Consider the following 22,120-nt stretch of genomic DNA (forward strand, 5'->3'; position numbering starts at 1 on the left):
CCCTAACCCTAACCCTAACCCTAACCCTAACCCTAACCCTAACCCTAACCCTAACCCTAACCCTAACCCTAACCCTAACCCTAACCCTAACCCTATAACTTTAAAACGTTAATAATTACTTAAAAATTAAAATTTAAAGTTTAAAAATAAGTAAAATACTTTAGTAATTTTAATTTTAAAATAATTTATATTATAAAAAAAGTAAATACGTAAATAAATATATTTAATAAATTAAATAGCGTTAGTATTAAAAATATAATAAAAGAAAAAATAATATTTATATTAAATAAATAAAAAGCGTTTATTTTTTTAATATTATATTTTATAAAAAAAAATAATATTTAAATAACACGTATTAAAGCGGTTATATTTAATAAAGAATTACCTTAAGAAATTAAAATAAAAAACAATATAATTACTTATTTAAAAAAAGCATACGTATTTAAAAACTTATAATATAAATTTATTAAAAAATATTATAAACATTTATTATATAAATATTAAAATATTTTTTAAATTATATAATAAATTATAAAAAATTATAATTTTTTTAATTTATTAATAATAATTAAAAAAGTAATTAATAAATATAATATGTGTAATAAAATAAAATTAATTAAATATAAATTATATGAATTTATATAATTAATAAAAATTCCAAATAAAGCATGAAAAATTATAACGTAAAATTTCATTATTAAATTATTATTATTAAAAAAAACTTATAATTAATATTTTATATAATAATATATAAGTAATAGTTAATAAATTAATTAAATATAAACATTTTATATTATATAAAAAATCTAATATAACGAAAAATTTAACTTATATTTTTTTTAAATATATAATTAATAAATATAAATTATTAAAATGTATTATATTAAATAAAAATAAATTATTTATATTTAAATTTTAAATTAATTTAATAATAAAAATAAATGTAAAATAAAAGCTATTTACAGTATATTATTTACAGTATATTATTTACAATTAAACAAATAAATAAAACATTTAAATTAAATGTTAAAATAATATTTTCGCATATATATTAATAAAATGTAAAATGATTAAGTAAAATTATTATTTTAAATAAAAATTACATATAATAGCTCTATTAATAAAAATATAAAAAAATTTTTATTTAAAATAAAAATTATAATAAAATAAATTATAATTACGTAAAAATATTTAATAAATAAACTTAAGTTTTTATAAATAAAAATAAAGAAATATAATAATTAATATAAAATTAAAAGATTAATTTTTAAAAAGGAAAATAAGGTTTATTTATTATAATAAAATATTAAAATTAAAAAATTAAATAATAAATTAAATTATAAAAAACTTAAACTTTTTAAAATTAAAAAAGTTATTTCGGAAATTAATTATAAATTATTATTATTAGCAAAAATAAAGTTACATTTAATATTTTATATTTTTTTATTAAAAAAAGCACCTGAAAATGCGTTAATATAAATTACTTTAAATATTAAAGCTAATTAAAAATACGTTATTAAAAAGGTATTAAATTTTAAAAAATTTAAAAATTAAATTAAATATTTAATTAAATAAAAAAATTATTTATTAAAGGAAAATATATAAGAATTAATTAAATATTTTAAAAATGCTTAAAAACTTGTGAAAATGTTTTACTGAAAAAACCTTAATTATTTACAAGTAATAACGGATTTAACTTTAAGTTAAAACCATTTTAAAAAATAGTAGCCCCGTTAAAATCGCCTTTAAAAAAATTAAAAAGTATAAATAAACTAATTAAACTTAAAGCATTTTAACTTTTACTTTTTTTTTTTCCTCTTTTTTATAATTTAATTTTTTTTATATTAAAAAATATCTTTTTTATGATAAATTTCCTTAAAGTAAATAAAGTAACAAGAAATATTTTTTTAACTTTTTTTAATTTATTTAAAACGATTTATTATTTCCTTTTTAAAACGAAAGATTTTATTTTTTATTTAATACTGTTTATTTTTAAAAAAGTTTAATTTTTATTTTAACTTGGTTAAAAAGTTTATTTTCAATACGTTATAATTAAAACGATAACTTTTCTTAATATAAATATTATAAAAAAAAAACTCGGCAAAAAATAATATAAGGGTTTTTTAAAATAAACATAATTTAAACACAATATGCGTAAAGTATTAACTAACTTAATTAAAAAAGCTTAAAGTTTTTTGCTTTTTTACTAATTAACACGGTTTTTACTTTTCGTAACGAACTTAAATACACAATTTAACATTTTAATAAATCAGTTAAAAAATAATAAAAAAAAAAAAGGAACATTACAAAATACGCTTACCGAAAAATCTTTAAAGATAAAAAACTTAAGAAAAAAAAGATAATGTTACGAACTAATAACGCGAAAACCATACTTTATATAAAAGCAAGGTTTTTAAAACGTACAATTAAACGGATAAACTTTAGATAATTTAATAAAAGGTAATAATTTTATTAATCTCGTTAATTTCGTTAATTTTAACGAAATTAATTAAATTACTAAAATCATTAAGATTATAATACTTTTAAATAAAAAAATAAAAAAGCTTACGGGATATATAATACTACCATATATTTAATTATTCATTTACACTTTTTTAACTATTAATTTAAATCTTATATTTATATAAAGGAAAAAATTTTAAGCTTTTTTAATAAACGCTTTTAATAATATTTTAACATTTAATTTATATCGTTATTATTTATTTAAAATTAAACGTTAATTATTACATTTTTACGAACTTAAATGTAAGTTCGTTATAATTTAATAGATTTAATTAATTTTATTAAATTTAATATTAAATTTTATAAAATCCATTAAATTAATTAAATTAATATTTTTTTTACGTGTTTTAAAGGTTTTTCCGGTCTTAACATTATGGAACCCCGCTTTTTATTACGGAATAACTTTTTAGTTTATTAATTTATAATATTAAAAAACTTTAAAGTAATTTTTAAAGCTTTTATAAAAAAGTCCACCTTAAAATGCTTTTAAACTTTAAAGCAAAAAATAAAAATATTTAAAAAGATAAAAATAATAATAAAAAGTAATTTAAGTATATAATTATTATTTTATAACTTTTTTATTTTTTTTTTATTTTTATAAAATTATTTTATATTTTTTTCTTTAATAATTAATTATAGTTTAAACCTTTAATTATTAATCTTTAACTTTAATTTATATTATTTTTATGCTATTAATTTTTTTTTAATTTTTTAAAAAAGTTCGTTCGAAATTTCGGCTCGATTTAAATTAAAAACTTTTACGTTTTTAAAAAATCCGGCCCTTAGCTTTTACCCTTTTATATTTTAAATCGGTTTTTTTTTATAATATAATTAAACCTTACATTTAACGTTTAATATTTTAACGTGTAAAAAAAATAAGTTTTATAATTTTAATTTTATTTTAATTACATGTTTTTACTTAATAACTTTATTTACGCAAATAATTTTTTACTTAATTATTTATAAAAGTATTTAATATAAATTTTTATTTAAATATTTTATATTTAATATATTTTTACTTTAAAAAACCATATATAATAAAATTATTTTTTATTTTTAAAAAATAAAATAGTTAATATATTTATATATTAATTTTTTAACTTTTTTTATAAATTAAATAATCTTTTTTTAAATTACTTAATTTTAATCCTAATTTTAATTTTAACTTTAAATATTATTAAAATATATATATATTATAAAATTATATAAAATAAATTTTTTTTTTATTTTTTAATAATTTCTTTTTTATTTAATATATTTATTATATTTAATTAAAAATCCGAAATTTTATTCATTTTTTATATAAAACCTTATTTAAAAAAATCGATTTTACTTAATAATTTAATATAAATTAATAATAATAACCTTTTATAAATTTAAAGCATTTACAATATAATATTTCTAATACGATATAATACCTAAGATACCCACGATACTTATAATACCCGAAAGGTTATTACAGGTTATTATATTTCCATTAAAACGTAAGACGTAAAACGTAAGACGTTAAGACGAATGACGTTCGTAAACTCAGGGCTTTTGTGCACCTCGGACGTGGTGCCTCATGTAACTTCAAAAGACGAATAAAACCCATTTATCTGTTAGCATGTTTCAAAAAACCAACTAACCATCGTATAAATAAAATAGCATTGAAACGAATGACTAATAGTAAACTCTATGATAACGTTTCGATGAAATTCCTGAAATATGACCCTCCACACATGATGTACAATTTAAATCAAAACTTCAATAATGGAAAGAGAGTTAACGGTTTTCCCTGACTGAAACCCAATATTTTGCAGCGTGATTCGCGCCCTAGGTAATAAGCCCGCGGCTGATAGCATCCTAGCGCATCCCGTGGAAGCGAAACTTAGCAGTTGTTGCCGTCGCAGTGGCCTCCGATGAACCGGAATGACTTGGCATCCTGGAATCGCGAGATGTCCCAGCACTCAGTGTTGGTAGGAATGCTCGAACACGACTCCTGGCAAGGACAGTCGCCGCTAGGGGAAATGACCAGGGAGTAGTCACCCGAGCCGACGTCGCCACCGTGGAATCGAATGGACTGGCGGCCGTTCTGGTTGAGGCAGCCGGGGTTCGAGACTTGTACAGACTGGCCACAGTTCTGGGAGCACTCTGTGTCGTCGCAGAACATGGCCCAGAAGTCGGCAGCCTCTACCGTCCCGTTTTCGGCCAGGGCGGTAGCTAAGGGGCTGGCGGCCGCGGCAACAAAAAGGAGGAAGGTCTTTGCGGAGAACATGATGATAGTGTTAATTTGGCTTTTTGGTGGTTTTTAAACTAGGTAGCGAAATGATAAGATAGTGTGCTGATTGATGGTGATATTGATCGAGATGTGAATGTGATGGTAGAGATAATACACAACCTAAGTTTGGACGAAACCAACCCCTTTTATATCTCAAGTGTCGTTGACTTTTCGTTTACCTTCAAGCTCTTTCCCATCCGCCATCAGCCTTTCTCTCGTAATTGATTGAGAATACGTCGTCACAGCTTCAAGCAAGATCGCCATCTTTACGCAGTTTTGCGGCGTTGTTTTGCGGCGTTGTCGGCGTCCACGTTAACATTGTGAGGCTATGAAGACTTCAGATCTTATGCGTATTGGGCAAGTATCAGCGGGTGTTACACGCATTTGCTTTTTGGCTTGTTGGTTTTCCGTACTTTCTATCTAGGACGTTGGTGATGTCATGCGGAATCCTTTTAGCTGACAACTCTAGATGTGGTTAGGCGCGGTGTTTGAGTATATGCCTTCCCCCTTTTCCCCCTCGGCGCCGAGGGGGGCACTAATCCGCGCTGCCGGGACGCTTCTAAAAGCCGGTAACTGGTCAATTTCGTCATCGGATCAGGCTGGACGGCGCCTAAGGGCTACACGGCATATGATGTTACACAGTGTCTCAAGCCCAGCACAAAGGATTTAGAAATCTCCGTAATGCTAGATCTGCGCTGTCTTTCACTACTTGTGGAAGGCCCCCAATTAAATACAGGAAGGGTAGGACTTCGGAGTTTCTTTCAGTAAGTGCTTGCAATTTCTTACTTTTCTTATGCCTATTATCCAGGACCAGAAACCGTCTCTTTTATGATGAACTAAGTCTTTTCACTTTGGTGTTATTGTTGTTATTGAATCGTTGTCTTTTCGTATCTTTTGCTAGTATTATTTGAACATTGGGGTTGTAGGATGCATGCTAGTGTACGGCTGCTTTTGGGATTTTCATTTCTTGTCAGTACCCGTTTGCCATCTCAAGATCTGTAGGTTGGCTATGGATACCAAGAGGCAAAATATTAACAGTGTTGTGAGAATTTAGTACTCGTCGCTTATAATATATCTTCGATTAACATGCTGGAAAGATCCAACCTCCGTATTTTTTCAGTCAGAACGTGCGCGCGCCCCTAGCTATTCGACGTATCGAATACAACAGAGCATAGAGCATGCCAATCTACAAGGTACCAAGGGACATCTGCAAAGAAATAGCAGTACTCCGCCTGCACTGTGTATTGGAATTCCCTCGGCGCAGAGGCAAGGGATATCGTACCTCGAGTCAACGTTGGGTTCCCTACAACACGGCCTTAGTGCAAAAGAGCGGGAAGATCTTTACTTTGTTGTGCTTCTTGCCCATACCGACCTGAGAAAGCACCAAGGTCACCAGCAGCCATGGCTTGCCAATATGGCTGATCAGATGGTTTTTTATAGCGATGACCCGGCCAGACTAAACCTGGCTCGAACCATAGAGCGTAAGGAATCTCACGGGGTCAAAGCCAAATTCGATTATTCGATTGTTATGGAAGAGTGTGTAAAGACTAGGGCTCCCTACCTGTTAATGATTGAGGATGATGTCGTTTTTATGGACGGGTGGTGGCATCGAATCGCAAGAGCATTAGAAGTTGCTACGACCAAGACATGGAAAGCAGGGTATATGGATTGTAAGTACACGAAAAGAATGTGAGTTCTGGTGCGACTAGACTGATCGCAAAAGCAGTCCTCTATTTACGGCTCTTCTATTATGAGGGTCTCCTTGGTTGGAACTCGGAGTACTGGTTAAAATACATGACCTCATCTTCTGCCGTCGTTGCTGGTACTACATGCATCCTACTTTTGATGCGGCGGTATGTACCCGCAGCGCGTTTACACCTTACGCGCTCGGTATTCCTTCTGGTTACACTTGTGTTCACCCCTCTCCTAATTCTGCTTTACTTCGCCGCTGGTGGTAATTGTGTGGCGCCGCGACCGACGGGTGTACATCTAATGCCTGATCACGCGTGCTGTGGACAAGGGCTCGTGTTTCCGCGTGCCAAGGTTTCTGACGTGCTGTTGCCCCTTTTCCATAGAAATAGGTGGTCTGATGTACCGACCGATAGCTTTATAGAAGAATATGCGGATGCGACGGGTGATTTACGCTGGGCGTTGACGCCCGTCGTGATGCAGCATGTTGGGGGGGAAAGTAGCCATGGTGCCTATAGGGGTGGAGGCTGGACACCCGTTCGTATCTGGAATTTTGGGTTTGAGGATAATAACCCAGACGCGTTGGCTGCGGAGCACCAGTTGATAAGGGATGGGCCAACTGTATAGATTGTTACAGGTTTCTTATATCAACACTATGGTCCGTAACACTATTGCAATGAGTAAAATGCGTACCCATGAAGTCTTGAGTATATGCTTATGTGAAGAGTTTTACGTGCCTAATCTATGCTGCAAGTCTTCGTATGGAATGTCGGCGGTGTGCTTTGGGGGTTCAAAGATTGATCACAATGTGACGCTCAAGATAGAATGGTAAAGGATGAAGTAAAGAGGTACTTATTCCAATTGTCTAATGGTGAAAGCAACATATTTCGTAGCACTACCATTCCTTTCGTGAAGCCCCTATAGATAACGCCCCACTAACATTCTCTTCTCTTCTTCCCTACATTACTCTTTTACCCCTTTCTCCTCCAACATCTCAACAATCCTCTGACTGCCCCCTTCTCTCGCCGCCCAAGCGCAAGACCTCCCCTTCTCATCCTTGAACGAAGGATCCGCTCCTTTCTCGAGAAGATACGCCACGGCGTCCTCCTGGCCCTTTAAGGCAGCCCGGTACAGCGCCGTGCCCCACCGATCCGCCTCGATCTCCGTCGGGTTGCCCCACCAGGGATCCGTGGCTTCTAGTTTGGCACTGCCGGCCTCTACGAGCAGGCGGAGGATCTCCATATCGCCGTGCTCTGCAGCCGCGATATGAGCAGTGCTGTCGGCCTGCTTCCAGCCGTGGGACAACATGGTTCGTAAAAACTCGGGCGATCGATGCGGCCCAACGACGGCCCAGACGCCGGCCTCGTGCTCCTGGTAACCCCAGGCCTGGTTCGGGTCAACACCGCCATGCTCTAGCAGGAACTCGGCGAGCGCGGTGTCTCCATGGTACGCCGCGAGGCTCAGTGCGTCACCCACAAATTCGCTGTGATGTGCGTTGAGATCCCAACCGTGGGCAGCCAGTACCTCAAACACGGCTGGCGAGCGCGAGAAGCAAGCCTGGTCGTACAGTTCGTTGTTGAGAGTCTCGCCTTGTGGCACCGCGAGCCCCGCGCGGAAGCACCAGTCGAGAATCGTGATCTGGGCTCGGCGCGCCGCGCGCTCGGCAGTCTTAGCAAGGAATGCCGGCTGTTGTGCAGGTGCCGTCCCGGCGTACAGGGTTTGGACAGCTGCTAGATCGCTTTCCGAGATGGCCTTTTCTAGGCTATTAGGTTGGGGAGTAAAAGGCGACATGGTGAGGAGCTCGCTTCGGCTATAACGATACAAGGTTTTTATCCAAGGTAGACAAATAGTGCTTTTTTGGCTTTTGGACAAGGAAAAGCTGTGTTACAATTAAGGAGTTAAGTATAGATCACCTAATAAGTGGGTAGTAAGGTAGGTAGGTTTTAACCCGACGTTAGGCGTTTAAAGCACTTTATTATAACACACGGCGTGGTTAAAAGTGAGATCTACTTATGACATCAGAGAATAGAGACGTAAGGATTTCATAGCAATACTTGGTGTAATACAATACCGCATTAAAATCCTATGAGTGACACCACAGCGCCCTGAGATTATCTTATGCCTGGAAATGATAGTGCAATGACGGATAGTCAGCCTTGTATAACGCATATCTTTGGCTCTCCTTACCAAGTGTTTATACAACCTTCAATAGCTGCCATTGCACGAGGCACACGAAACCAGAAAGGCGTTCCTGATGCTGACCACTACTATGCTGCGCCTTTAACACATTGCACCAACAGCCAGGCCGCATTATGTCATTCATGCTAACACCCGGGACGTCTGCTTATACAACCAAGGAAATAACCATATAGTAATCGATCTACATCACCTGGATAGCTAATTTGCGCTTCACAGCCCCGCATGAGGCTCTTGGGGGCTGAACCGCTTGGATATGGGATCAATATAAAATCCTTCTTCAGGCCGTGATAACGATCGGCATAAGTCCTGGCTCCCATTCAGCACCGTAGGTTGAGCTCAGCTTGAAACTATAACCAAGATCTTCAGCAGATCAGCCATGAAGTCAGCTTCGTGTTCGAGATATTGACATTATGTTGTTAATTATAGACTTGATGGTGAAGATGTCACCATTCCACGTTCATACGTATGCTCCTGGTATTTTGTAGATCAGGCGCGGCTTGGTACTTCGCTACAAGCCTTGCTAGGCGTTACGTCTGAGTTATCGGATCTTCACAAGAGAACTTGGGTGACTATCATTAGCGGAAGGAACATCTGTTGCGAGTGAGACTCAAATTTGTGTGGGTTGACGTAGTAAATATCACAGGCGAAAGCCAAAAGGAAGAATACTTGTTGCGTACAGTAGTAAATCGAGATGAAGATATAAAGATGCTCCGCGTCCACCTACTTCAACATGCCCATGTAGCCATTACAAGACGCAACACAGAGACACTTTGAAATCACTAGTCATATCACGACACATATCCCAATACACCACAAATCGTTGCAACATGAAGTTCACCGCGTTCCGGGAAGGCTCTTCTTTCCTCTTCTTCTTTTCTTTCCTAAGCTCCATTCTCTTGCTTTCTTGGCAAGCCTCCACTGCTCTCGCCCTTCCTACAGACACGTCCAGCCTTGTCGATGTTCGCGCTCTCACGATCCCCAACGAGGAACAGGTAGACGAGCTCATCCAGGACCCCAGCAAGTTCTCTTCCTGGGCCAAACTTGGGGAGCCAAAAGTCGATACGGCCATCTTCTTCACCGGTCAGAGCAACAAGAACATCAACAATATTGTAATATGGGCGAATGGGGTCGGCCTCACGTCCGTACGCAACATCTGGAACAGCGACAACTTTGTCCACAAGGGTCAATACCCAAAGGTCTCGGACGCGAAGTTCAAGGACTTCCAGAGGGCTTTCTCTACATACTACGCGGATCAGACTAAGGGCACTGCGTACCTCGTCTTCCCGCACAGCCAGACCCCCAAGGCCGATGGGATTTTCTGGAGCATAGAGCTCGAGCGTATAATTGACAACGCCAAGGTTGGAAAGATCATCTGGATCGACCAGAGCAGGATTGGGGATTCTAACTACGACTGGAAAACGGAGCAAAAGGTCTACTGGCAGCAGGGCCAAGAAAAGCCTGCTGGTGCTTAATGTGGTTGTTGATACGCTTACAATGACTTGATCTCTCGTAGGAATCACTTTATATAGGCGACATTTACCAATTCGTCGGAATTATGGGGTTATATTGTGTAAGTTCATACAAATGTGTTGCAGTGTCCGCGTTGAATGGGTTAGAAAACAAATTGGTTCATATAGGTCATTCATTTACTTAGGTACCTCCTATATAAAAATTTCATTCGCTCGTTTTCAGTAAAGTAGCTGAGTATAACCTTTTGGATCAGAGAGGTCTTTTTTCCATTGGACATTAGCTTGGATAGAATGTGAATAGAGAGACCAACTCGCACCGTCCTCGTCTGTAGGTGTAGCTATCCGTCCAATTCAGATTGAAATACTCTCCGTCCGGCTATTAAATCCCTCAACCCAGTACCTTTTATCTCTAAGAGCAGTTAGAATTTGATTGTTTTAGCTAGCCGCTGGTTGATACATCGCAAGCACGCATAAGGTTGGGTAGAAGTAAAGCAAGGCTAAAGGGAATCCTCAACGTCAATAAAGAGGCCAAAATATTCAAGCGTGTCAGGATAAAAGTGAGAGGTAGAAATTCAATTAAATGTTTTAGTGCAACATGAACATAACAAAATTAGATGAGTTAGCTACCTCTCATAGTGCTATTTCCGCAAACTCGACGACCGCACCCATTAAAGGTGTGGCGTTGGAGTTATGTACTAGATACCTATAGGTAAATAGCACGATATGAGTACCTAAGATCGAGAACGGATATAAAAGATTAGCAGTTGTTCGCCGGTTCAAAATATGCAAGTGCTAAACGCGGGGGTATGCCACGATATGCGAAATTCGGAAACAAAGAAGTGCGTGATCACCGCCAGCCCATGAGAAGGCCATAGTGCTCATACTTAGGAATAATAGAGTTCGATCTGACCAGAGACCTGCCAAACATAGATATTTATATTTACCAGATAGAAGGAGAGAGCCAATAACTGGAGGACCATAGGAGAGAAGTGCCGGGTGCGAGATCACGAGGGTACATGACGGGGAGCGAGGGAGGAAGATGGCGTTAAGAGAGGCCTTAGGACCAAGTACTATAAGCAGCCGTAAGATAAGGAATGGGGATGTACCTAGGAGGTACATAAATAAAAGACTTTAAGCTCGACATTCATACTTGCCAGTTTATCTCCCTTTCTAACTTCGCCCATTCTATCCGTGCCTCATTCTCGTTTTGTACCTACCATATATTGTCTCCATCTTGCATTGCTAAGTTCGTTTTGGTCTCTTTAGAAATGACTGAGCAACATCTTACCGACAACGGACACTTGGATAGGCAAGCCACGGTCCCCGAGATCGCATTGAAGCCCTGTGACTTAGCTAGCCTTGATACGCACGTTAGGAGGATCAATGAGCTATCATCCTCAGTTTCTGCAGTCGACAATGGTGCAAGACTTGAGCTTGTGGCGGCCGCTCGGCGTTTAGTACGAGCGTTGGAAACGCCTCGTGAGACTATGATAAAGCATTGCTGGGCACAGGTATGCGCCTATATCTTCTTTTTGATAAGCATTTTAATGTATACATTAGCCCTCGGCGATGACTGCTCTCACCACCTGCGTTGAGTTGGGACTATTCAAGGTTATGGCAGAAAACGACGGCAAAGGCAAAACATCGACCGACCTTACTGGGGCTGTAGGTGCCGATTCTGCTCTTGTCGGTGAGTATCACGAGAGAGAATGTATATTGGTATGAATTCTCTCGGCTAATAGACCCAGGGCGATTCCTCCGCCATTTGAGTGCCATGGGTTATGTGAAAGAGACTGGCGCCGACGAGTATGCGCCAACGAACTTTACTAGATCATTATGCCTACCTATAATCAGTGCTGGCTACCCATTCATGTAAGACACCCTATTTATCTATGGTAGGGTAGAGTGACCCGTTGACGTGGGGCGAAAGGTCGGGCGGCCTCCTAGCTTCGAATATCAACTTGCACGAATACATGAGAAAGACGGGATATAGGGTTCCCAGCAATGCCTTAGACGGTCCTTACCAATATGCCTACGGAACAAGCAAGGACTTTTTCGAGCATCTCCAAGGACGGCCTCCTTTTGGCGATCTTTTCAACCTTCACATGTACCTGGGCGCCTCATATTGCAAGACTTACCAGCGGTGATTGATCAGATTAGCAGCCTAGATAAGCGGATAGAGAGGATGCCGCACGATTTCTTTGAAGAGTAACCGATCCGAGGTAACCAACCCGATACCGATATATCCTATAAGGCTGTCGCTAACTTGGTGGTGTTTGTGGTTTAGGTAGTAGGGCTTACTACATGCATTCCATCCTTCACGACTGGCCTGATGAGCAATGCGTCAAAATTCTAACGCGGCTCTCCAAGGTTATGAAACCCAGATATAGTAAATTGCTAATAAATGAATACGCAATCCCCACGGTGGGTGCGTATTGGGAAGCGACAGCGCTGGACATGGTTATGATGACTGGCTTCTCGTCTCGAGAGCGGACGAGGCACGAGTGAGAGAATCTACTGCGATCATCTGGACTGCGTGCCTGCAATATTGTAAGAGATTACATACCTAACGGATCTGCTATTGGGCTAATATGCTAACTCCCTCTATCGCAGTGGAGAGTCGACAACCGGACAGAAAGCCTTATCGAGTGCGAGTTGAGTGCGAGTTAGATACCTACCTCGTAAGGGTTGAAGTTTATTATTGTAACACTATCGTTACTCACTTCTCAGTACTCGTTTTGAACTAAAAAAAATCATTCCACGAATATTTCGACGTTTTCAGGTTCTTAGATACCCGTGCTACATTTGTAAGCCTTTTGAAAATGGTAGGAGTAGGTGAGCAATTTTACTCAACCAGCATGAAGCATGACATTTAAAATTACCTAAGGTAGGACCTGGCGAATTGGGAATAACACCGGTCCAAGTGATTCCTTCGGGGAGCCCCATGTTGTAGGACCTGGTATGGTATGCTCCCGGACGCATTGAACTAGGGCCGGAAGGCGGCCTCGCGCGCCGTGTGTAGGTAGCAATAAATACCAGGTAGGTAGTGAGCTGTGCCGTTCAAGGACCCATTCTAGCATCACCAATTCGGTTATGCTGCTTACATACAGCTTGCCTAATTGCCTTGCACTCAAAGTTGATACGCTATACTGCAATTGGTTCACCTTGGTGATTTCTCCTGCCTTTTTCTCCCTAATGGACGACGGGCCGGAACAGATTTTCGGCACAAACTAGTTCTAGACCTGCTCATTTAGTCAAGTAACAGCGGGTTTTCTTTCCTACCTGATGACAAAGCTTCTGACTTGTTCACCGATCGATGCAGGCAATGAGACCTGAGCATGCTGTACGATAATCGTATGTTGGCCCTGGTGCTCCTGTATGTGAATGATGGGGTTAGACTTTAATAATTGACGAGGGAGTATTGGCGAATTTATAAATACTTACAGGCCCAGCTCGCTACCTCTTGTGAGAGACTATGATGTTGTCCTTGTGCGTATTATCAAATACCTATGTACCTAGGTAGCCAACAAGCACACCGCCAACTTCACCATGCTAAGCTTATTCGTCTCTACTATTGCCATATGCGGCACATTGGCCCAGGCCTCCACAGGCACGGAATATTCTTTCAAGACTGAAAGCCAATGCTCGACGGTCTGGGGTACAGGTGGCACGGTACCTAAGTCTCTTCCTACCTCTACGACTATCAGCACCGTCTCGTCTATCCTCACAGGCAAAGAAGTAACGGTTCCTTCGACGTCCAAGGTTACGGTTGATGCTGTTACTACCACAGTACTCACTCAAACATTTTTGACCTGGAGCATCTCAACCATAACGGTGCCAACGACGACACTATGGAATACAGCGCAACCGACAGTTGCAACAGCTACATGGCCTAGTACTGTCTGCACGAACGGTATAACTCCGTCAACTGTAACAGAGTATAGAGGCAGTTATGATCCAGTCTCGGGCCAAGTGACTACTGCACCAGCTTCGTATCCTTCGCAGGTCATATGCAAGACAGGTGTAACGTGGTTTACGTCTCTGATCCCGACGACGACGTCCGGGGTGACAACTGTGACATTTACACCTACTAGCACGGTAACAGCTCCCACGACAACCGTCACGAAGGCCGCAGCGTACTACACCTTTACAACGTATGGTACGACCGTCACAAGTACAATAACATCGTACCATGTCGCCACGAGCATTGCTACGACTAGTACAGGATGTGAGGCAACAACAACCACAACCTTTGCTGCTAAATGTGCGCCAACGAACGTCATTTCGGGTATTGGAGAGTTCGGGTTGGTGTCCGGAGAGTATGCGAAGAATATCTCGGTGATATATATCCCGGAAGAAAAGTACGAAGAACCGGCGGCTTGTTGTCAGCTCTGCCAGGACAATGAAGGGTGCGTCGGCATGATGGCGGGAATATCGGGGTTCTGTGGGCTATATTACGTCGGAGCCCCGAGTGGAGGACCAGCGTGCGATTTTGGGTTCACATACCAAACCCAATCGAATGTATTTCCCGGACAGGGCCTATGGGTGCAATCGGGATGTGGAGAAATTGAATATAGTGGGAGCGACGGCGTATAAAGCTAGGTGATTCTTGGTTGTATGTTAGCTTAGGTTAGGTACCTCATATTTTCCTCCTAAGAAACGAGATAGCACCAAAATAACAAACACTAACAAGACGCTGCGCTATGGACCTATGGACGTAGGGCTTGCATATTTGTGTGAATGCTAAAGAATAATTGGTCGCCTTGCCATTTTTTCTCCGAGGTAGTAGGGTCAAAATCTGGAAGCGAAGATGCATTACCTTCCCTTTTGTCTCAGGAAAATGTCTGACATTAGAAATATGATGGACGGTATGTTTGTTGATATGTTGTGCTTTCTAAAAATTTAGCAGCCTACATAGTACCTAAGCTAGCGCATAGTAGGGTGCTGCCTAATGCTAAATAGGTAGGTAAGGTATTGTACCTTAGGTTAGGTACATGTTACCTATTGGCGGATAAAGTTTACCAGATCGTAGCGGGGTATAGTGTCGATCATCCGCTATAATTCCCGATACCCATCGTTTGCGCGTCTGACGGCAAATCTTTCTACCTAGAACCAACGTCACCTTACCCAGGTAAGTAGGTATTTAGGTATCTTCGATATTACACGTTATACAAATTCAAGGACAAGTAATCGATTGAATACCTAAGGTATATGTCAGTCCTTATCAGGTCTTCCATCTATTTCGAGAAAAAGAAATTGCAAACTTATTTGCTGAAGCCAAAATTTGGAATTATCTCCATACTCTCGGCCCAAACTCTAGCCAAGCCTCAAAGTTAAATTATACTCGAAGCCCGCGTGAGGCGTAACAACCGTGCTACCATGATTGCCGAGTCCGGCAGATTTAACCCGGTGAACTGTAAGGCTACCACCCACATACTGCCTTCGGCCCTACTATTATACCTCGTCGCATAGACTCTACGCCGCTGGCATCGTTCTTGGCTCGATCTGTAACAGTATCGCCCGATGCCTCTACCTTTTTGGCTTCGTCAGATACCTAGCTAGATAGATAATGTTGTGGTGACGCATATATCGTACCCGGCTAACGCCCTATGCCAGATTCAAGACCGAGCCCAATTCATAATTTCTTGAGTCGGCTTGGGTCACAGCCCTGAATTGTTGTCTTGGCCATCGAGTTCCTTGATATTTGATTCGATAATGAGATGATGCTACGCTTCACCCGATATGAAAGATGCGGGGACGCATCTCCCGAGTTGGACCTTTTGGAACTCGCCTAAATTGAAAATTAAACAAGACGGTAAAATAGCAGAAACCTATTAAAGAATGACGATCGGTCAATCTATTTCTAGACCTTTCCTCGGTATCCGGCTGTCGGCAAATCTCGACGCCAGAGAAGTGTCTGGCTTTGATGCTAGTACATATGGACGGATATCAAGCACCTCGTCGCGCACTCGTGGTAAACGTTTTGTCGTCGCGGAAACACATCTCTAACCCTACAACCAACTGCGAAGATGAAGTGGCTACCTCTCACTCTAGCGCTCGTCGCGCCTTCTCAGGCTGCACTTCGATTCGGATGCTCGACCGTGAGCATCCAACGTCTGGATCCCCTCGTCGAGCCTGGCAAGGTTCCATCGGCCCATCTTCACCAGATTGTTGGTGGAAATGCCTTCAACGCTAGTATGGGAGACGACATCGGGGATAGGGGAACTTGTACGACGTGCACTTTCTCCGAAGACTTCTCTAATTATTGGACTGCCGTCATGTTCTTCAAACACCCTAACGGCACATACAAACGCGTTCCTGTACGAACTTAACCCCTGACTTCGCCGTACGCTTAACTAACTTAACTCTCTGCCAAAAGATTATGCAGAACACCGCGTTGCCTGACGGTATCAACGGAGGAATGACAATTTACTACACGCAGCAGGACTTCTATTCCAACGGCAACCAGAAGATCACAGCCTTCAAGCCGGTAAGTCGGAATGCGACGGCGTCTAGTCGCTGTGAGAGGCTAACCGACAAAGGGTTTCCGTATGACCGTGGGCACTCCTACCGCGACTTCAAAGTACGGACCTGGTCTTAAATTCGTCTGTCTCCAAAACAAGGGAACCAGATTTCCCGAGCTCGATGACTTCCCCACAAAGCCTTGTGCGGGTGGTATCATGACAGTCCACCACTTCCCCGCGTTAGTAAATCCCGCTTTGTATTATCTTTTTTATGCTAACCGTATGGAATGTAGCTGCTGGGATGGCAAGAACCTGGACAGCCCGGATCACCAATCCCACATGTATAACACCGTGAAGGATGCCTTCCAAAACTCTGGACCTTGCCCCAGCAGTCACCCGATCCGAGTACCCCAGGTAGCTTATGAGACCTTATGGGATACGACTCAGTTCAATAACATGTGGCCTAGCGACGGTTCTCAGCCTTTCACGCTGAGCTATGGCGACAACGAGGGATACGGTACTCACGCGGACTACGTGTTCGGCTGGAAGGGCGACGCGCTCCAGCGCGCCATGGATTCGTCTTGCATGTTCCAAGCTTGCGAGAATGGTAGACCTTTGGCTTCCCAGAGCGTGCAGCAGATGAATGCATGCAAGGTCAAGAGTACTGTCAACGAAGACATTGACGGATGTAAGTCATCTCGTGTGAGCCTCTCGTCCGAAGGCATTTTGGCTAACGCTATTCCCCGTAGGGCTCACCTCTCTCCCCGGTATGTAAAAGGCTGTAAAATAGCTCAGGGGGTTCAAGTTATATGAGCGGGTATTGCGATTTTTCCATTGAGGGGTTCCTTAGTTTAGTCTACCGGTGCTCGCAGCTTTTGTTGGCCTCTCAATACTGCTGCGCCAATGCTGACTGGAGCGCACGATATCCTGGAGAGTCTATTGAGCGTACAGCTTCATAGAGCGTAGAGAAATATATTTATTTATTTAGGCAGGAGCTATCCCCCTAATCGAAGGCACAGGGATGCCATCTTCTTTATCATGTCATGTTTACACCTCAATGCGCATCGATCCTTGCTTGACGATATTTAGTGTACAACCCACCCGCTATTACTTATCTCTATTACTAACAATTTTACATCTAAGCCTCTGCTCTCTCTCTCTCTCTATTTTTTTCTTTGCTGCAGTTGGGTATTATATGTCCTCATTCTGATCAATTAATTCAGCGTGGTTGGCCATCATACATGCCAGGAGAAGTGGAGTTGAACTCTCAAGAATAAAACCTGCGAGTGTTACGCCTCGAAAGAGAAATCCATTCGTACCGCAGACTTTCTAGGCAGGTTCTCGGCAATGATAACCGTGTGTTCTCTTCTTCACCGTAAGATTCAATTATGGAGCACATCTAAACATCAATCCCTCACAACCACTCAGATACGTTAAATCAGCTTGGACTAGAGTGAGTAACTCAAAGAGCAGGGTGAAGATGAAGTATAAATAAGTTGATATATTTCGTTTCTTCTTGTAGCTAAATGTAAAAACTATCACTCTTTACTCTAAAATATAATCGCATTAATCCGACGAGTCGTTCTTCGGGGAGAAGTTTCGATAACGTTTTCACCATGAAGTTCGCATCAATCGTTGTTCTAGCATTGCCTGCTGTGGCGCTCGCTCAGGTACCTATGATTCAACATGTGTAAACTTTTCTCTTGCAATCTTCTAATTATTCTAGACGTCTTCTCCAGCTAGCACCGATATCCCCACACCTACAGGGCCCCCGGATTTATCAGTCTGCAAAAAGCAAGCTGATACCTATGCCGATGCTTGTCCCAAGTGCAATCCCAAGTGTGTCGGCTCATCCGCTTATGAGAATTGTCTCTACAGCATATTCTCAACAATCAACTATATCCAGTCCCAATGCTGGCAACATGGTGGGAGAAGCTGCAGGGAAGATGCCATTAACCAAGTTTGCGGCTGAAATGTATGATGTCGCAAAACGGCAGTTAGTGGGGTCGAAATTCCCACCAAAAACGTTCATTCAGCGGCTTTGTCACTCCGCGATATCTTTACGAATAGAATTCAGAAAATTGAGAGGCCGGGTTCATTTTGGAGATAATTTATTCAATTCCATCTTTTACATATAGAATTTCTTCCCGTAGCTAATACTAGAGATGTTGTTGCAATTGAAAGTCTTCCAAGGTTGTCTTCATCTTTCAGGGGTTCCCCGCATAAATCTATATTTATGGATTCGGGAGATTCTTGAGAGGGCTGAGAGGTACATAACCAATGTCGACTTTCAGCCTCAATAGCCTTTTCATTATTGAGTGCATAAAAGATGTTTCTATGCAAGCAATTGAGCTTAATTAATAATCTATAGGGTAAGATTCATAGACCAACCTTGTAAGTTGTATTGATAAAGGTATCATAGAGTGACAATGCTGCTTCGAGATGGTAACATTACGGAAGTCGGTCTTTACTCCCTTAGGAGGTAGGTAGTATTAAGTCTAACTCTGCCAACAACCCGAAGACGCAGCAAAAAATCATTTCGTATGAAACATCCCTGAAGCTATCTAAAATGATTTTATATGTAGCATAACGCTAGGAGTATATAGGACCGTTGGTTTCAACGCTATTCGATACCTATTCTAAGACGTAAACATTATTTACTATTATAAGGAAATAATAAATATGATACATGAATGTCTTATCAGCCTTAAAACTCCTTTGGGGTCATCAAAGGTGTTGCATAACAAGTCTCAACAGAACTCTAAACACCTAGTCCCATCCCAATGTGCGCCTCAAAAGAGTTGAACCAAAGAAAAATACCATTCCTATTTTGAAATTTGGATATCCTTCTCTTGCTGATTATGCTTTCTCTAAAGCTCTCGATACCCAAAATATCACTTGATTCATTGATAGGTCTAGCAAGCGCAGGGTGCTAAACTATCGAGAATGGTTAACGTTAACTACATGTAGCTAGAAGAGTTGGGCAGGCATTGCTTAAATATCCCCAAGGCTCATTTACATGCAAAAAGTACCTAAAATCTAGTATCTCATACCTAATACCTCGACGGGTTTACCTATGATTGAACCCAAAGGTAACAAGAGAGAAGGGTTGAGAGGTCATCTCTAATAATGGGACACAACAATAATAGTTGACAATATGGTGGGATTTCGAGAAAGTGTGAGTGTGCCACTGATTAGCCGCGTACGTGGCTCTCATGCTCTGTTGTTTGTGGGGGAAAAAATCTTTTTCTTTGAATAAGCTTGGACCAATAATATTGCCTTGCCCTTCTTCTCGCACTTAAGATAACTAACGTTCGCGTCAAGATACGACATAGGTGGGGGCTTCTCGCATTACTCGTACTTTAATGCGAGACGACTTGGTGGTGGGTACGAATGCATACAAGATACGAAAAAAAGTGAAACTTGAAACGCTAAGCTAGACGTTAGCATGACTGTGGAATACCTAGTAGGTACCCAAAAAAAAGTTGTTGATAGTGTGAATTATGAGAGCCAGCAATCCCTGAGACTGCGTAATCTATTTGATTTGCTATCTCAAGTATGAGACGTCCTATGCTAAGAAACATGACCATATAAGACAAGAGCGCGGATAATGAGGTGGATAACCTATGTACTGATTCCTTCTCTAGATAATCTACACCCATACGGTACGCAGTCGGGTATCTGTAAACATCGTGATGGCAATTACGTATTTCATACGAATATGGACGTGGATGGAGATCTGCACCTGGTTTCAGACAGATCGTGCCGGTAGAGTGATAGAGATATTTGTTAGCCCTTCCAGAACGTTTAGGTGACATCTGCGCCTAGTAGAATCTCGTTGCCTAAAGTACGAGAATGCGAACATGCTTAAAACGTGGCGGTACTCTAAGCCGCATAAGTGCGAGTATGCGAGTACGCGTAGTAATTCGTATCTTGAACGTCCAAAAAAAGATGTATCCCAAATTTTAGTTACGCTGATTGGGTTCCCTTCCCCTATTAGGCGGTCTTAGATTTAGGAGGCTATGCATTTCGTCCGATGAGAAGATATCGATTGTTGGGAATATAAGAGTGTGCTCGCCGCTTGAAGTTTTTACGGGATATGTATTGTCTGCAGGAAAGATTTCTTCACTTGCTGATGCCGAATAAAAGAATCATATTGACAGTTACTGTATCGAAAGCCCTCGCCCTCAAAGACACGAAGATTAACGATTTAAAATATGGCTAACGAAGTGCCATCTTACGTATTCTATCGGTACAAGCCTTCTATGGCTGCCGCGATTATATTCATTCTTCTGTTCACCATCTCAGCTATTTGGCATATAATACTGCTATTCCGGAAAAGAACATGGTATTTCATTCCATTCGTAATCGGGTGTCTCTGTAAGTATTCCACATTTTACCTTCGGTTAATGATTCTACACCTGCGTGTCTAAGTTAGTTTTTCACGATAACTAATCTTTACATAGTCGAGGCGGTTGGCTACGTCGGAAGAGCAATGTCGTCACCGGAATATCCCAACTTCACTAAGAATCCTTATATCATCCAGTCGACCCTCCTCCTTCTAGGACCTACTCTCTTCGCGGCTTCCATATACATGATTCTAGGACGCTTAATTGTTCTCCTAGAAGCCAATTCCTATTCGATCATTAAGCCACGATGGTTAACAAAGGTTTTCGTTCTTGGTGACGTTTTATCCTTTTTTGCTCAAGGCGGAGGTAAATATCCTACATAGTTATTCGAGGCCCGTTTGTGTACTTACGTCCTTGTGTCTAGGTGGCGGTCTTTTAACGCAAGCGAAAACTTTGGATGCCGTTCGTCGGGGCGAAAACATCATCATTGGTGGTCTCTGCATTCAGATACTCTTCTTCGGCTTTTTCATGGTAGTTACATTTATATTCGACCGACGTATTTCGAAAAATCCTACTCGAGTCTCTCTAGCGCTACCGACACCGTGGAGGAAGCTCGTTCTTATCTTATACCTCTCTAGTACTCTGATCATGATTCGATCCATGTATCGTGTAATAGAGTACATTATGGGTTCCGATGGCGAGCTGATGTCGAAGGAAGCTTATTTGTACTGCTTGGATGCGCTCCCAATGGTATTTGTCTCATTTGCCTATAACTGGTTTCATCCCAGTAGGGTCATTAGCCGAGGCAAACAAGGGCACATCTCCGTCACAAGCCTAGAAGTATTAGGTTGATGTGAGTTTCATGGTTAACTATTAGAGTAGGGGTAGTGTTTTGGTATGTGGTTGGAATCATTCGGGCTTGCATCGCCCGTTAGAGTGGTTCATGCAGGCGTGGACATTTTCTAGAGGAGGAACACTCCGATCACCGCCTTTTTTCCAGGCTATCATAACTATCTAGGGTACATAGAGGTATAAAAGGATGGGTATGTGGTGTTGCAGACACAAGTAATACCTGTACGATTTACGACTTAGGGGGGTAGAGTACATTCATTTAATACTACCTATCACATCCGTATTGGTTCTCTGCGGCATAGCAAGTACATGGGT

The 22,120-nt window shown here is 40.2% G+C and overlaps 10 protein-coding genes across 10 annotated transcripts; 8 read left to right on the forward strand and 2 right to left on the reverse strand.

Annotated features, from left to right (window-relative positions):
* Positions 1 to 3,937: 3,937 nt before the first annotated feature.
* F4812DRAFT_446287 (uncharacterized protein) lies at positions 3,938 to 5,235 on the reverse strand. Its single transcript, XM_047935626.1, has 2 exons — positions 4,010 to 5,235; positions 3,938 to 3,979 (listed from the first exon to the last, which is right to left on the reverse strand). The coding sequence occupies exon 1, from the start codon at positions 4,778 to 4,780 to the stop codon at positions 4,394 to 4,396; it is 387 nt and encodes a 128-aa protein (XP_047785793.1). The 5' UTR covers positions 4,781 to 5,235; the 3' UTR covers positions 3,938 to 3,979; positions 4,010 to 4,393.
* A 95-nt stretch (positions 5,236 to 5,330) lies between these two features.
* On the forward strand, positions 5,331 to 7,172 carry F4812DRAFT_446289 (uncharacterized protein). Its single transcript, XM_047935627.1, has 3 exons — positions 5,331 to 5,752; positions 5,838 to 6,453; positions 6,510 to 7,172. The coding sequence occupies exons 1-3, from the start codon at positions 5,711 to 5,713 to the stop codon at positions 7,097 to 7,099; spliced, it is 1,248 nt and encodes a 415-aa protein (XP_047785794.1). The 5' UTR covers positions 5,331 to 5,710; the 3' UTR covers positions 7,100 to 7,172.
* Positions 7,173 to 7,367: 195 nt separating this feature from the next.
* Positions 7,368 to 8,328, reverse strand: F4812DRAFT_446293 (ankyrin repeat-containing protein). Its single transcript, XM_047935628.1, has one exon. The coding sequence runs from the start codon at positions 8,261 to 8,263 to the stop codon at positions 7,436 to 7,438; it is 828 nt and encodes a 275-aa protein (XP_047785795.1). The 5' UTR covers positions 8,264 to 8,328; the 3' UTR covers positions 7,368 to 7,435.
* Positions 8,329 to 9,498: 1,170 nt separating this feature from the next.
* On the forward strand, positions 9,499 to 10,143 carry F4812DRAFT_463581 (uncharacterized protein; the record flags this gene model as incomplete). Its single annotated transcript, XM_047938232.1, has 1 exon — positions 9,499 to 10,143. The coding sequence occupies one exon, from the start codon at positions 9,499 to 9,501 to the stop codon at positions 10,141 to 10,143; it is 645 nt and encodes a 214-aa protein (XP_047785796.1).
* A 1,265-nt stretch (positions 10,144 to 11,408) lies between these two features.
* F4812DRAFT_468603 (uncharacterized protein) lies at positions 11,409 to 12,720 on the forward strand (the record flags this gene model as incomplete). Its single annotated transcript, XM_047938801.1, has 4 exons — positions 11,409 to 11,651; positions 11,701 to 11,830; positions 11,889 to 12,012; positions 12,071 to 12,720. 4 exons carry the CDS (start codon positions 11,409 to 11,411, stop codon positions 12,285 to 12,287), a joined length of 714 nt encoding a protein of 237 aa, XP_047785797.1. The 3' UTR covers positions 12,288 to 12,720.
* F4812DRAFT_446295 (uncharacterized protein) lies at positions 11,928 to 12,720 on the forward strand. Its single transcript, XM_047935629.1, has 2 exons — positions 11,928 to 12,012; positions 12,071 to 12,720. Exon 2 carries the CDS (start codon positions 12,445 to 12,447, stop codon positions 12,646 to 12,648), a length of 204 nt encoding a protein of 67 aa, XP_047785798.1. The 5' UTR covers positions 11,928 to 12,012; positions 12,071 to 12,444; the 3' UTR covers positions 12,649 to 12,720.
* A 301-nt stretch (positions 12,721 to 13,021) lies between these two features.
* F4812DRAFT_446297 (uncharacterized protein) lies at positions 13,022 to 15,124 on the forward strand. Its single transcript, XM_047935630.1, has 2 exons — positions 13,022 to 14,748; positions 14,831 to 15,124. The coding sequence occupies exon 1, from the start codon at positions 13,690 to 13,692 to the stop codon at positions 14,734 to 14,736; it is 1,047 nt and encodes a 348-aa protein (XP_047785799.1). The 5' UTR covers positions 13,022 to 13,689; the 3' UTR covers positions 14,737 to 14,748; positions 14,831 to 15,124.
* A 1,045-nt stretch (positions 15,125 to 16,169) lies between these two features.
* F4812DRAFT_453453 (uncharacterized protein) lies at positions 16,170 to 17,611 on the forward strand (the record flags this gene model as incomplete). The annotated part of the gene is made up of 5 exons (XM_047936488.1): positions 16,170 to 16,460; positions 16,520 to 16,630; positions 16,683 to 16,843; positions 16,898 to 17,371; positions 17,593 to 17,611. 5 exons carry the CDS (start codon positions 16,170 to 16,172, stop codon positions 17,609 to 17,611), a joined length of 1,056 nt encoding a protein of 351 aa, XP_047785800.1.
* A 609-nt stretch (positions 17,612 to 18,220) lies between these two features.
* F4812DRAFT_463585 (uncharacterized protein) lies at positions 18,221 to 18,576 on the forward strand (the record flags this gene model as incomplete). The annotated part of the gene is made up of 2 exons (XM_047938233.1): positions 18,221 to 18,274; positions 18,331 to 18,576. 2 exons carry the CDS (start codon positions 18,221 to 18,223, stop codon positions 18,574 to 18,576), a joined length of 300 nt encoding a protein of 99 aa, XP_047785801.1.
* Positions 18,577 to 20,688: 2,112 nt separating this feature from the next.
* F4812DRAFT_468607 (RTA1 like protein) lies at positions 20,689 to 21,850 on the forward strand. The gene is made up of 3 exons (XM_047938802.1): positions 20,689 to 20,984; positions 21,071 to 21,319; positions 21,378 to 21,850. Exons 1-3 carry the CDS (start codon positions 20,822 to 20,824, stop codon positions 21,803 to 21,805), a joined length of 840 nt encoding a protein of 279 aa, XP_047785802.1. The 5' UTR covers positions 20,689 to 20,821; the 3' UTR covers positions 21,806 to 21,850.
* The last annotated feature ends 270 nt before the right edge of the window (positions 21,851 to 22,120 follow it).

Source organism: Daldinia caldariorum (assembly GCF_022478825.1).
Source record: "Daldinia caldariorum strain CBS 122874 unplaced genomic scaffold F4812scaffold_26, whole genome shotgun sequence".
Classification (NCBI taxonomy): Eukaryota; Fungi; Ascomycota; class Sordariomycetes; order Xylariales; family Hypoxylaceae; genus Daldinia; species Daldinia caldariorum.

Excerpts from the sequence above, each read along its gene's own strand:
- F4812DRAFT_446287 (XM_047935626.1), bottom strand. The coding sequence starts at position 4,780 with ATGTTCTCCGCAAAGACCTTCCTCCTTTTTGTTGCCGCGGCCGCCAGC.
- F4812DRAFT_446289 (XM_047935627.1), top strand. The coding sequence starts at position 5,711 with ATGCATGCTAGTGTACGGCTGCTTTTGGGATTTTCATTTCTT. Across the intron at positions 5,753-5,837 it reads TTTTGGGATTTTCATTTCTT|TACTCGTCGCTTATAATATA; the intron begins GTCAGTACCCGT and ends GTGAGAATTTAG. Across the intron at positions 6,454-6,509 it reads GAAAGCAGGGTATATGGATT|TCCTCTATTTACGGCTCTTC; the intron begins GTAAGTACACGA and ends TCGCAAAAGCAG.
- F4812DRAFT_446293 (XM_047935628.1), bottom strand. The coding sequence starts at position 8,263 with ATGTCGCCTTTTACTCCCCAACCTAATAGCCTAGAAAAGGCCATCTCG.
- F4812DRAFT_446295 (XM_047935629.1), top strand. The coding sequence starts at position 12,445 with ATGCATTCCATCCTTCACGACTGGCCTGATGAGCAATGCGTCAAAATT.
- F4812DRAFT_446297 (XM_047935630.1), top strand. The coding sequence starts at position 13,690 with ATGCTAAGCTTATTCGTCTCTACTATTGCCATATGCGGCACATTGGCC.
- F4812DRAFT_468607 (XM_047938802.1), top strand. The coding sequence starts at position 20,822 with ATGGCTAACGAAGTGCCATCTTACGTATTCTATCGGTACAAGCCTTCT. Across the intron at positions 20,985-21,070 it reads ATTCGTAATCGGGTGTCTCT|TCGAGGCGGTTGGCTACGTC; the intron begins GTAAGTATTCCA and ends ATCTTTACATAG. Across the intron at positions 21,320-21,377 it reads CTTTTTTGCTCAAGGCGGAG|GTGGCGGTCTTTTAACGCAA; the intron begins GTAAATATCCTA and ends CCTTGTGTCTAG.